Below are 14,619 nucleotides of genomic sequence, written 5' to 3'. Positions count from 1 at the left end.
GGAAGGACAGTCAGAGAGAAAGGAGGCAAGCCACGCCAGGGCCCAATCTGTGCCCAAGGGTATCACAGAGACAGGAGATTAGGATGTTGTGGTTTACTGTGTCAAAGGTAGAAGGGAGATTGAGAAGAATGAGGACAGAAGGAGAGTTTGCGTCAGGATTTGAGAGCAGATCTTCACGGGTGTTCAGGAGAGCAATTTCCGTGCCTCTGGATGCTCTAAAGCCAGACCGATGGTCATGAAGACAACGAACAGATTCAGTGTGGAGGGTGAGTTGTGAGATCGCCAATTTCTCAAGAAGGCCCTTGGCCTCCTCATCAAGGTGGTGCTTGGTAATATGCTTTTGTCAGATTGAGGGTTGAGATATACTTGGCGTGACCCAATTTCTCGACCAGTTAATCGATTCTAGACATCAGATATGCGTAAAAACGAAAGATCTCATTTAGGCACTGAAAATCTATACAAAATATCCAAGTCTGAACCGGCTTGGGCACCAGGACTACGGGGATAACCATTCACTATGAGATCTTTCCATAACCCCCAGGTCTTCCTTATGTCTTCTTTAATAACTTATTTTCTGATTTCTGTGAGTCAGTACAGATGTGACTCTGCTGCAGTGTTTCTATTTTGTGGACTATACCTGTCACACAGCCAGGTTTGGTCAAGAAACATCCAGGTAGTGTGACAAATCCACATAATTCTTCACTTTTTCCCAAGTGGGAGTCACCACCTTTGTTATTAGGGAGGTGACCCTGCTAAGCTCAACACCCTCCTAGAGGACAGGACAAGCAGGATCCCACTGGGGGCAACTCCCCCTCCCCTTTATGGGGCAAGACATCCCCAAACAAGGGCTTTACTCCACCTCCCTTTAACACAGAATCCCGAGTATTTGTTGGTTATAGGGGAACTGAGCAGGGCAGTAAAGTACAAGGTCCAACAAAAGTGGAAGGATTGGTTTTCTACCTGCATTTGTTGCTGTCCTTGCACAAGAATAGAAAACAATGGATTATCCCATCTCGTTCCAGGGAGGAACAACAAAGGTCACGGGACCCAGACACACAAGTAGAGAGCCAGACGGCGACAATAGCAGGACCGTGCCGCCGCGCACTGGAGGGAACGTCTCCCTCTCAGGAGGAGCCTGGAGGCAGAACCATGCAGACAGCGTGGTGGGTGGAAGAACAGAGAAGTCAGGTGAACGCTGCCACTTTCCGGAAGGCGGTGTTGGGCAGAAACCTGTGCAGTTCCCTCTGGGACCACTGCAAAAGATTTAAGACTACAGGTGTAAACCCACTTGGTAGAGGTCTGTACCACACAGATTCACTTGGTAGCTGTGGCTGAGCAGTCAGACTTCCCTCAAGAAGAGTTAGGCAGTATACAGAGTATTCACAATAGGTCAAGAGCACACAATAGAACAAGTAAACACTGACCAGGGCTTGGTGTAAAAGAGATATAATTATTTATTTAAAACCACATCTAGAAAAACACACAGGCACTAATAGTAAGCAATTCAAAAACACGGTCACTAAAATATATACACTCCCTTAAAAGGATATTAGACAAGTCTTAAGTAATGCCCCACTTATTTTCAGACAGTGGTGAGCTCTTAACGTAGATGGCACTCTAATAGTTTGTTTTAAAAAGGGAGAGAAAAGCAGAGAACAAATTGAAACAGATCCTAACACTTTTACAAGAACATAACAAGAGAGGAAGTAGGCCGGATCCGCTTTAAGAGGATCGAAACGAAATGTGTCCAAGGTCACACGGTTGCAGTGCACAAAAGTCTTGTAATGGTTCAAAAAGGAGATGGACCAAAGAAAGGGACCAGTTAGGGGGTCAAGGCGGCCAGCCCAGTCCAGAAGGTTAAGGAGTTATTATTACCTTGTAGCAATCTTTAGAAAGGGAGGCCTGGCGGACACGGTACCTTAAAGTGGTGAAAACACTCCAGCTGGGGCAGTTGTTCCTGGCAGCGGATGCAAGTCGGTACTTCGTCCGGGAAAGGAGAGGATCTCGTCGTGGAGGAAGACAGGAGTCTGTTGCACTGCCAGGGAAGAAACCAGCTGCAGAGTTTCTCAGGTACAAGGAGTGGTCCCTTGATTCGCGGTTCAGTGGTGAGTGGCTATCCAGCCGCCGGGGTGCTTGGCACGGGCAGTTCGACCACAAACCGGTCTGGGGTGCGAAGGAAGAAAGGTAAACTGGTTGGGCCCACCAGTCAGGGGAAGAAGCCTCTCCAGCCCGGAGATCATCTCTGTCGTCGGGAAGTGGTGAGTCGGTTCCGCAGGGCTCCACCGGTGGTGTCGTCGTGGTAGGTCGGCTCAGCTTCTCCCTCGTCGGATTCTCAGGTCCTGTGGCGACTTCTGAAGTTCCAGTCCCCAAAGCCCTGCTTTTATGCAGCATACCCCCATTCACTCAGCCTAGCTGTCAATCAAACATGCTAAGTGGTGAGCCGGCCGGATCACCACTTGGGCCAATCACACAAGAGTGCGACTTGAGTTACCAAGGTAACTCAGTCCAGGGTGCCTAAACCCCCTTCCACGCCCCCTGTGGTACCCAGACAGAGTGGCACCACTTTTGGAGGCTTCTGTGGAGAAGCCCGCCAAACAAGTGGAACAAAGGGCTCGACTTGGGTTGGAGTCACAGAAGAGAACACAAACGCCATTTTAGAATGGAGTCTTGGCAAAAAATACCAACCAGAGAATTAATATCAATTAAATAAACCGGCGGTATGTTCGAAGCTATGAGAATTAAATAATTAAAGTTGGTAGCCTCGAACAATGGGAAAATCCCCTAGGGAAATATTTGCGGTCGAATATAAAAAGTAGTTTCCACTGCCACCAGCCAAAACTCGATCAGGGGGGACGGAGACGTGCCCCCTCGACTAACAGACCCCAGGGCAATCGAATTGCCCCGACCAGTACGTCCACAATATGATGGTTTGTACTGGTTTCTGTTAATAATTTGGGACTAGTAAAGCCAATGGTGACTTTACATGCCCTGGGAGACAGTAGTCAGTCCTAGAGTATGGAGTCTATGGTGGGGTGTCACTAAGACACCCCTGTGTTACTGCACGGAGGGTGCTGTGTAACACACATAGTAAAAACACATGAGACCCTATGGAGCAAAGGACCCCATAGCCCATAAAACACATTACCAGTCAAAGGAATACCATAAATCATGTCCAAGAGTGGGAGAAAAAGAGTCTCACTCTTGGCAGGAGGAAAAAAACAAACTCCAGAAATCCAGCAAAGCTGCTGGGGAGCTCACTAGGTTAGGAAATTCATCCTAAAGATAGAATTCTCCCTAACAGGCGGGGAGCCCCGTTTTCTCCCACCAGGGAGAAACAAAACAAACCCATGTCGGAAGCAGCATGCAGGCATCCTCCCCATCCGACACCAAAGTCCTGTCAGTCCAAGACCAGAGCAACCGACTTAAGGGACCCGACCCCGAAGACTGGAACGAAAACAGAGGTGCAACCCCCACGAGGAACGATGCTGAAAGGCAGTTAAGGGGCACGGATCGAGGAGTAGTTGGAAGGCAGTGAGGCCACAACATAGCCCACGCCAGGCTGAGAATCAAGACACCTCACAGGAGGTAAGAAAACAGATAACCATAGCAGGGCTGGGAAGTCCCATAGCCCATAGCCCATGCCAGGCTGCGACTCATGATACCCCACGAGGGGATAAAATAAACCGACAACTGAAGAAAAGTTAAGAAGCCACATAGCCCACACCGGGCTAACATACAAGATACCCCATTATGGGGGTAAGAAATCTCACAATGTGAGAAAGAGAAATGAACAAAACGTGGCAAGATACAGGGTAACCTTAGCTTGGGCGAAAGACATTTTCAGTTACAGAAATCCAGGCAAACACAGACCACTAGAGCGTGTTGTCTTTGATGAGTAGCACACATCCAGAGCCATTGGATAGATTTAGAGTTTGAACTGTATGCACTGCCTAACCAGGCTGATTGTCTGGTAGAAAGAATCAGAACATTTGGATGGGTACCCGGACCAAACACCACCCGGAAAAGAGAAAGGGCTTTATTACAAGTCTGGCGGTATTCCACCGGTAAAACTGCTGAAGTACTGCCAAACTGAATTAGAGTTACCACCACTTGGTCTAGCAAATTTACCATAGGATTACAAGTGGCTGTAGGTGGTGCAAGTCTATTTTTTTGAGTGCATGCGGACTACATGGGGATTTTGGTGGAATTACCACAAGCAGTATTTCTGCTGGCGGTTTTTGGGCAGTAAATTGTCAGATTCTCCTCCAGCCTTTGGGAGGAAGAAAATCCTCAACCTTTCCACCAAACCTGTAGTTCAGCAGTGTGGTAAAACCGTGGTAACAGAATTGCTGCCACTTGAAGTTCCAAGACTAAAAGACATTTACACAACAACAGTAGTTGTGGGGCCTGAGAAAACACTGAGAACTCTTTGGTTGGGGGTCAGAAAACCAGCTACCACTAGCTTTTTATCTTTTTGTATTAGTGGTAGGGCAGATGTTCGGTTACCTTTGGTTATGGAGAGCGGATGTAAGTTTTGTAAGACATCCTGATGAGCATGTCAGGTCGTCACGTCTATCTGTCCTTATTCTATCCAGTAGTTAGTGTTCAGGTGGATTCAGGCTTGTTCACTGACAACCGTCCTCAGCTTTCCTCTTCTACTCTCACTGTCTCACTCCTCCTCTTACCCTTCCCACCAAGTCTCTGTCCCTTCGATATTTCACTCCTCTGCCCTCTCCTCCCTTTTCCCTCAGCTTTAGGACTGGCTCTGAGATGTAGTGTTGCAGCCCACCCTCCTTTCATGACAAGGCCAGGGTCCCAATCATTACAAAATCAGTTAATTTGCCTTCTCCCCTGTACCTAGCCAACATGGTCACCGTCTATGATGGCTAAAGCTCCACAAGAAGCCAGGACATGGCCAGATTAGAGCAGCAAAAAGGTAATATTAAAAGAAACAAGGGAACCAGGCATCATCTTCCTACACAGGCTATGGGACTACATACCAGTTATCTTTAGACTTGTACCTACCCTCATGCAATTCAGGGGCAGCTGAAGACCCTGTACAAGGGGCTCCATCACACACCATTTACACCTGCCAACCAACCCCACCTTAATCCTTAATTACTGCCTCCTGTTGCTTAATTTTATTTACCAGGGCCATGCTGTAATTTGTGCCTCATTATTTGTATTCCTTTTAACCTAGTGTTGTGCAGCACTACACTGCATCTCAAAGCTATGTCTGCACTCACAAAAATAACCAGTCTACATTCATTTTAATAATAGTAATCTTTTCAATTGTCACATGATCCCCTTGCAGATCATATGAAGCATATATTTAAGAGTGTTCTGTGGATCTTTCGTCACATATAAACCAACTGCTTAATTTGATATTTGGGATATTATAGGTCGTTTTGCGATTCAATAATGTGGTTGCAGTCTCAAGATTAGTGGTCAAATTCTGCCTAAGATGCAAGCCAAATAGACAAAGGAATCATGCTGAAGGCAAAACAATTGAGGAAGAGGTCTTAAACAGTACTCTCAGACAAAGGGTGAATCTCCGAATAGATTTCTAATTTGAAGCTAGATACTGATATACACTGATATACTTCCCTTAAATGAATCCCAATACAAAAGAAATCACTTTGACTTAAAGAAACAATTGGTAAAAAATGGGCAAAAGTATACATCATGGTTTATTTGTAAAGGATTTGCTCCAAATAACATATGCAGCAACTTCAAAACAATGAGCTTTGCCGAAATTAATAAATATGTGCGGCCATGTAAAGCATTAGCTAGCAAACTAAATAAGTAACAACTTTTTATAAGAAAATGATGCGCTAGAAGGATGTATCTTTCAAGGAACAGTACATCATTTAAACGTACTTCTGAACTGATCCCTTGCTTTTGATTTCTTTCCATTCTCCATCTGGCTTTGGAATGAGCGAAACTGCATAGTTACTGAAGGTACACTTCCGTAAAAGAGTATATGACGGCTTGTAGATGTTTACAATAGTTTCCTAACATAACAAAAAGTAAAGGAGAACATTAGATTTAACTACAGTCCAAACACCACAAAGGTTGAACATGGGATACATTATATGCATATTGTTTAGAACCTAAATCACTAAATATATGTGAATTGACCACATTTACTCACACTAAGCCATGCACTCGGGCTATACAATTCATAATATACTTGTATTCCAAAACAATCATGTAAAAAAAAAACAGTCAAATAGTATCCTTAATCTAAATATGTTCTTTACTCAACATAGAACATTTTAAAAACGTATACAAATATTCACATCATTAGATCACATAATATCAAATTAAATAACATACAAATACACTTGACCAACACCAGCTTAAATATAATTCAATGCCAAATAAGAAACAATATACTTACCTGTAACTCTTGCCCACCAGCATGGGTCTGGCATGGATGTACATTCTCACGAATATTCCCTGTCGCCAGGCTGGGAATCCTCGGTAAAAAGAAGATAGTTTTGCTTTAGAGTGAAAACTGCTGGTCTCCTCTATAACCATTTTCTGTCACTTTTGGTCATACTGCACCCAGCCAATGACACTCGTCCTCCTAAGCTACACCCCTGTTGGCCGTCTTCCGATTTGGTAGAGCGCATACAGTGGCAGTCTGAACCAAGAAGAGCCACAGAGGAGAAGGAGGGAGGATTTGCACGCAAATCCATGCCAGACCCATGCTGGAGAACAAAAGGTATAGGTAACTGGTTCCTTCTCAAGCATGGGGTGTGGCATGGATTCACATGCTCATGAATACGATAACGCAGCAAAGCTCAACAGAAGCAATGCACTTACTCCTGGAACAGACTCCCCTCAAGCAAACAGATTGCATAGCACCGATTGGCAGACCTGGGACTCCTCCCTGGAATCCCTGTCAACGCAGTAGAATATTGTGAAGGTGTGGGTGGACCTCCACGTAGCAGCCTTGCAGATGTCAAGCAGGGGAACTGCAGAAAGAAACTATGTTGTTGCAGCGATGGCTCTGGTGGAATGGGCTGTTGGAATGCCTAGAAGAGGTGTGTTGGCCAGACAATGACAGCGCATGATACAGCCAGAGAGCCACCTGGAAACGGAAGCCTTAGACGGGTCCTTCCAATGTCCCGCAGGTCAAAAATTGACGAACAACTGAGATGGCTTCTGAAAATCCTTCCTGCATGCCACATAAAACTTCAAGGCACAAGCAAAGTCCAGCGAATGTGACAGCCTTTCAGCAGGCGCAGAAGGGTTTGGAAAAAGAAAACTGGCAAATCCAAAGGCTCGTTGTGATGGAATTCCAAAGGAACCATCAGCATAAAGGAGGGGGTGGGGGGTCTTCCGCACTATCCTTGTAGCGTGTAAAGTCAAGCAAGGCTTTTTGCAGGAGAGGGCCAGGATCGCCCCGATGGCAGAGGTGATGGCCACCAGGAAAGCAGCCTTCCACGAGAGAAACTTCAGAAGGGCCTGATGCATTGGTTCAAACAGAGGCCCCATGAGCCTGGTCAAAACCACGTTGAGCTACCAAGCCGAGACAGGAGCCTTCACCGGTGGTAAAGTCCTGAAGAGGCCCTTGAGAAACTCCTTGATGAGCCAATGTGACCACAGGGAGTGCTTGCCTGGTGTCCAGGTGTACCGGGAAATGGCAGCCAGATGATACTTGATAGAGACGTGAGCCAGCCCAGGTTTAGCCAGTGAAAGCAGTTACAGGAGAGCTGCAGAGGAGTCACCCGCAGAGGTGTGATCTTCTGAGTCCTGCACCACACTGTGAAGCGCTTCCATTTATGGCCGTAACACGTCAACATCGAAGACACACTGGCCTTGGCCAGGATCATCTTGCACTCCAGCTACAGGGAATAGGGCCCAAACTCTAGTGCTGCAGAGCTAGGCTGTGATGCTCAGCGGCGCTGGGTCATGGTGCAGTATGTTAAGTTTCCTCTGGAGAGGTCTGGAAGTGGAGGAAGCTGGATGGACAAAGCCACTGATAGATGGAGGATATCAGCGTACCAGATCTGTCCCGGTCATGCGAGTGGGTTGAGGATCATCCTGCAATGGTAAAGTTTGAGTGTGTTGAAAAAACGTAGCAGAAGCTGGATTGGAGGGAAGGCGTACAAGGAGAGCCTGTCCCAAAGAAATGAGAAGCGACCCCCAAACTCCTCAGCTGAGGGCACCAGCTGGCAAACTTCAGGTAGTTGGAGTTGGCCGGTGTCGCAAAGAGGTTGATCGGGGAAGTTCCCCACTTGTGGCAGGAGTGCAGCACCCTGCTGAGCGAGTCTGCAATGGTGTTCTTGATGCCTGCCAGGTGAAAGGGAACGAGGAACATGTCCTGATAAATGGCCCAGCACCACAGAGACTGGGCTCCAGGGATAGAGCGGGAGAGCATGTCCCGCCCCGTTTCCGATGCAGAACATGGTGGTGGTGTTGCCCATGAAGGAAGGTCTGCACCACCTTCCCCTGTAGCAGAGTCTGGAAGGACTTGAGGGCCCAGAACACTGCCCTAAGCTTAGGATGCTGATGTTCAAGTCCTTCTCCTCTGGGAGCCAGAGTCCTCTGGCATGCGATTGCCCTGTGTGGGATCCTTAACCTTCCAGGAAGGCGTCCATAGTGATGATGGCCTGGTACGGAGGAATCCGAAAGGGGGCTCCTTGAGTGAGATGAGGGCACACCGCCCACCACGGTAGAGCTTGCAGGAATGCCCAATTAATGGCGATCTTGTCCATCCAATTGTCTGAGACCTGCTGCCACCTAGCTTCCATAAATTCCTGGAGAGGCCACATTTGGAGAATGCAGAAGGGGACCAGATGGATGCAGGAAGACATCATGCTGTCCGGTCCTGCAGGTTCTTGTCCGTGAAAGCTGCTGAATCCCACAGACCCCACCCAAAAAGTGCAGTCAACAACTGACTAAAAGAACAGCTGAAATCCAAACTTCCCCAGGGGAACGGGTAGTGGAGAAAATAAAAAAGAACTCTGATTCTGGTCTTCTGTCAAAGGCACCAATCTGCAGGGGAAGAAAGAACAAGAAAACAGATTACAATCTCTCAAATTTCCTAACACCCCTTCTTCATCCCAAGTTACCATTTATACACCTGTGATCCTCTGCTAAGAGCGAGGAGGACTTGAATATTGTTCACTGCGTTATTGAAGGAAAACTTCACTGGACAGAGTTACTCCCAATCTTAGCTTCTTCAATAGCCTTTACAGTTCTTTTAACTTTAGATGACAAAACAATGACTAAAATTGACTTGAATTCAAAATGTGCTCTATCAAACCCAAGCCTGCACTCTTTAAATTTGAGTTTTCTTAACGCCGATTCCTGCTGAATGAAAATAAATTGAAAGTTTTATAGTTCTCAACAAGTTGATCATTTTTGATGGTTGCTTTTGAAGAACTTGAAAAATGCTTCTAGAACATGAGAAGCTCAAGACGAGTGAAAACACTGCTTGTCAACTTCTCATGCACACGCGCTGGTTGATTGTCCATTCCGTTGGAACACTTGCAGGATCAAGTAAGCTGAAAGACTATCAATAGCGGTTTCGTCACCGCTCATGCGCGCATAGTAATAAAGGAGCCCGAAAACATTTATCATGTCTCCTGCCCGGAAACTCCTCTAGAAACAAATACGCACAGTTAAAATTACTAAACGCCAAGCGGACCCGCTCGCCTGACTGAGTTTTTAAAAATAAAGTTTGAGACACTAATCTCTGTCATCACACGCATGTTCCTCTTTTGAGAGACACGCGTTCAGAAGATACAAACTCCAAAATTCACAATGCTTTCCGTATACGGTTCTTCACAGAAAAGGTTGCGATTCAACTGGCATTAAACAGTAACCCCTAACTAAATACCTAAACCTTTTTAAATAAAATACATAGAGTAACAGAAGCTGAACACTTTCCTTATTTTCATATGATTTTTTTTATTGGTTTCTTGATGTACATCATGAGAACAAATGAAGAAAAACAAACAGGTTTTAGGCAATCAACTTCCATCCCTCTAACCCATCTCCCCTCGCCAGAAGCAGAGTCCAACTTTCCGAAATCATGGGTTACTTAGATTCCCAACAAGTCCAGTATCCTGATTTTGTGTGGGCACCATTGCATCATGTAATCACTCTGCAGATAGTTCAGTGCTGACCCCCACAGTCTTGTTTACATTTCTCCTGTCCGCCCTGAATTTTATATGTTGTACATTCCATTGATACAAAGTTCAAGACTTTCTGTAGTCAGTCTTGAGGGGTAGGTGGTGAATGTTGTTTCCCCCACAGCACTATTATCAGCCATGCTGCTATTAATAGGATCATAAACCCCGGTTTTTGCACTTTTGTGAGTGTTTTCGACCCTGGATCCCATATCCCGCAAATAAAGATCTTTTCTCCTGTCAGATCCACTCCCTGGAACCTCCCCTGCATTTGCGTTTCCACCCCCTCCCAAAAGGGTTGTAGCCTTGGGCATTTCCTTCATATATATGCCCAGTACCCCTTTACCGTACAGCCCCTCCAAAAGTGAACTGATGCCTGGGGGTATATTGCATGAATCCTCTCCGGTGTGTAATGCCACTGTAAGAGAATTTTAATCCCATTTCCCTTACTTGGACGAAATGAGTTAATTTAGGGATGGCTCCCCGTAGGTATTCTCATTGTTTCCTTGGGATCGTTGCCCCCAGGGTTTTCTCCCATTTATGTAATTCCATTGAATCAGTTCTCCCTGATCATTCAAAAATCTATAAAGATTTGACACAAGACTCTTTGAAGCTGAGTCGTTATATATTTTTCAAATGGTGCCGGCTGACTCGTGGTTGCTTCTTTGATAGCTGGGGTAGATAACCAATGCTTTAGTTGATTATATTTGAAATAGTCTTTCCCTGTCAAACCCACTTCTCGTAAACAGGCATCAAATGTCTGAAGGGTCTGTCCCTGGAACATATCTCCTATCGTTTGACAGCCTATATTTTCCTATTTGTAGAAGTGCAGCCCTTACCGGGAGCGTAATGCCTTCTCACCCTGTGGACCTGGTGCTTGACACTCTTTGGACTCTCTTTCTGTTTAAACAACAAATACAATAATGGAACACTACAACATCTATTGACTAAGATACTACTGCATGAAAGGTGTACTCTTTTAATCCCTCCTTTCTCACCTGTGTTTTATTTTGTGTGGAGCTCTCCATCCTGCTTTTCTAGAGGGGCGCGTTGTCGTGAAGAAACAATGGTAACTTGGGTAGTTGAAGTATTCTGTAGTCTCTTGTCACAAATGTCTTTACTTTTTTGTAAAGAATGAGTCTTGGATTAAGTAGCTGGTGAAAATACTGTAATCTATTAGGGAATGGATTAATTCCTACGCTGGAGAGATTTCTCTAATAACTTGCTCTTTTTTCCCCTTCTTTTGCAGGTTCTCTGAATTTAGGAAAAAAGGAATTATGGCTGCTGAGTTACTCAGGATGAGAAAACGTCTTTTAAACCCAAGTACCCCTATACGGAGTAACTGCAGCCTTCGGGTAAGCGCGCAGAAACAACTGAGGTGAAAACTTGAAGAACCTTCAGATACGTAAAATGCTAAGTAAATGTTTTCTTTAACTATTACATTTGTTTATTGTTAATTTAAAGACCTCTTATCTTGTCTGCAGGTTTCCGGAAAACTGAGGAAAAATACCATCGGAGATGCAGTGGCTGCGGAAGAAACTTCTGACTGAAGATGCTGCGACTACAAGCCAAGACAACTGACTGAAGATGCTGCAGCTGTGAGTGAAACTTCTGACGGAAGATAATTGCTTCAGAGATAACCTTAGACAGGTAAGTCTATTCCATTAACTATTGAGCTCTGCTGAGGGCGCTAGGTGAGCCGACCAAGATGGCGGCTTCCTAGAGAGCTCCGTGCGGAGCCCCGAAAATCCTGTCAAAATCGTGTGCAAACGGGCATCACAGCGACCATCTACGAAAGGCGACAGAGCCGGCGTTGCCGTGAACGAGTGGGTGCCCTGCCGAGGACGCGGCAAGCCTACAATGCGGTGCTCGGGGGGCCGGGCCACGTCGGCGCAGTCATCCCCAGACTCGGCCTTAGTGCCCGCTGGTGCCTGGCGGGTCCGGGGGTTCCGGGGACCAGAGGCGGGGAGGGGACTTCTCCTTCCACCGCGGGTGCCGATATCAGCATATAACCGGAGATGGGCGCAACACCCACCCACTGCGGTGCGGCGCAGCCGGCTCCCGAGACCTACCCGTGGGGACTGGACACAGTGTCTTGGCCCCATAGAGGCGGGCCGCGGCAATCCGACACCTCCCAGAGACCGGGAGACAGTAGCAGGGCCCGCGGCTCTGCGGGAGGAGAAACGACAGGGACCCGAGCCATCCAGTGGAGGCCTTCCCTCCCCACGGGAAGACCTAAGGATACGAGGGGCAACATCGCACACGCCCCCCTGCAGCTCAGAGACACCGGCCAGAGAGCTCCTTCCAGACCACATGACAGCACCCTGCTTTACACGACAGTCACGGCCCCTCAATATCCAACAGGCTCCCCACCGGGCACGCAAGCAACTAACGGCCACGACCCAGTGCCACAAAGGCACCCCCGCAAAATCCACATTAAGCTTGGTGAACCCCAACCACAGCACCTATAACAACCGTGGGCATACCCCAGGGCTGTCTCGGGTGCCCCTCTCACCGCGGGCCCGGTGGGCCACCCATAGCAGCGGGGAACAGCCTCCATTGCAGGGGGAGCTCCCTGATCCTCAGCGCCACAGACAGCGGCAAAACCCGGCCACAACGGACAGCTGTCTGCCCCTCAGGCCCTCTCCCAACACGGATGATTAGCAGTTTGAGCTGGCCCGGCCCGTCCCCGGGTGTGGCGGGAGGTGTGACTGCCACTCCAACACAGTTGCTGCCGCGCCCGGACCGCAAGCCCTACTCTGTGCAACCATTCCTGGCACATTACGCTCATAACGCCCTGCTCCGGGCCCGGGCGTCGAGGTGGCTCACTAGACTTACACGGACAGAGGGCACGGCACAACAGAAGAACACCATACTATCTAGTAGCTGCAACCCAGAGGGCGGCAACGTCCAGTGAAGTCTTCCCAACGGAGTACAACCACGCACACTGGGATAGACCACACTGCTGCTGCCGCTTCGCCCAAGGCCTCAACGGATGCTGTAGGGGCACTGGGCAACACATTGAGACAGCCCACCCAGCAACACAATCGCAAGACAGTGGCCCTCAGGACCAGGAACGCTACCCTACTGCGGTATGCAAATCTAATCCTAGCTTCGACTCCTGCCCCACTGGAGCGACAGCTGCCACCAGCCACAACCACCGGCCCAAGCCCCTCCAACCTCACACTTCACGCTCAAAGAACCTCAAACATCCCAGCACACATCATGGGTAAATCAGATAAGGCACAGAGAAAGCTGACATTCGAAACCGGAGCAATAGTTAAGACACCTAGGCAAGAGGGCCAACCAGCAGCCCAGCACTCCAACTCAATCCTTGAAGAAAGCCAAATACCACCTCCAGCTTTCGGCATAGTTGAAATCCTTATGGATCTCAAGAACCAGGATAGGAAATCTCGACGCCAAACTAGACACTCTCTCGTCCAAAGTATACCTACTACAACATAGGTCAGACAAGCACAGAGAATGTTTAGACACAGTAGAACAAAGGTTCTCTGATCTAGACGACAACACATCCACACTAACCACCAAAGTAGGGGCGCTAGAACGACAGATGAAGGAGGTGCTGGCCAAAAATGAAGATTTGGAGGGTCGGGCCCGCTGCAGCAATATCCGCCTGGTGGGCATAAGAGAACAACAGGCTACGTCAAAAGTAGAGTAATTCGTTGAACAACTGTGCAGGGACCTTTTCGGAACCACAGCACTCTCCAAGATTTTCGGCGTTGAGCGGGCACACAGAATCCCAGCTACTCGCCCGATTCCTGGAGCACCGCCACGCACTATCATTGCGAAACTCCTGAACTTTACAGATCGCGACGCAATCCTTAAATTGGCCACGGAAAAGGGCGACATCCAATATGACAGGGATAAAGTCCAGATTTTTCTCGACTTCTCACCCTCGGCAAGAAGAGCATTGACTGGAGTGAAACGCCGCCTACGCGCTGAGCAGATCCAGTACTCTATGCTATGCCCAGCCATATTGAGGATCCCAGATGCGGAAAGGACCCAGTTCTTCACCTCCCCGAAGGACGCAAACTCGTTCCTTGACAACATCGGCTGCGAGCCCCTGAGTTACCGGGGGGGGGGGACAAGGGGGAGAGGTGAGGAAGGAACGAGCCCCTGTGAACCAACATCATAGATTCTACCATACTCCCGGATATGCCGCCCTAAATAACATACGGTTCCACACAGCCCATAAACAAGAAGGGGCACCCCTAGTGCAGCACTGTTCAGTTTACAGTTAAAGCCCACCCTTAGGGCGAAGTTATACGGGCATGTTGGGGGTTGCCCGGAAAGGGAAGTCCAAGAAAGATAAGGGACCATAAGGCAGGGGGGGTTTACTAACGGGCGAGTTGGGGGTTGCCCGTGTGAGGGAAGGGAATTGTACATAGTTGTGAAGAAGCACAGAAAACAAGTTCAAAGCCCTCCCCCGGCTCCATCCCCGGCAGCCATC

General features: G+C 47.9%; 1 protein-coding gene across 9 annotated transcripts in view; it reads right to left on the bottom strand.

The window, feature by feature from the left end:
* SENP7 (SUMO specific peptidase 7) overlaps nucleotides 1-14,619 on the bottom strand; it is a 1,759,378-nt gene that overhangs the window by 659,289 nt on the left and 1,085,470 nt on the right. For all 9 annotated transcript variants that reach the window (XM_069637251.1, XM_069637256.1, XM_069637257.1 and 6 more), the window contains one exon: nucleotides 5,881-6,014. In XM_069637251.1, coding sequence (XP_069493352.1) covers nucleotides 5,881-6,014 — 134 coding nt within the window. The remainder of the gene's footprint in view (nucleotides 1-5,880; nucleotides 6,015-14,619) is intronic.

Source organism: Ambystoma mexicanum, chromosome 7p, assembly GCF_040938575.1.
Source record: "Ambystoma mexicanum isolate Mex_15411 chromosome 7p, UKY_AmexF1_1, whole genome shotgun sequence".
NCBI lineage: Eukaryota > Metazoa > Chordata > Amphibia > Caudata > Ambystomatidae > Ambystoma > Ambystoma mexicanum.
The sequence above is the reverse complement of the archived record's forward strand: the minus strand, read 5'-3'. Positions and strand labels throughout refer to the sequence as shown.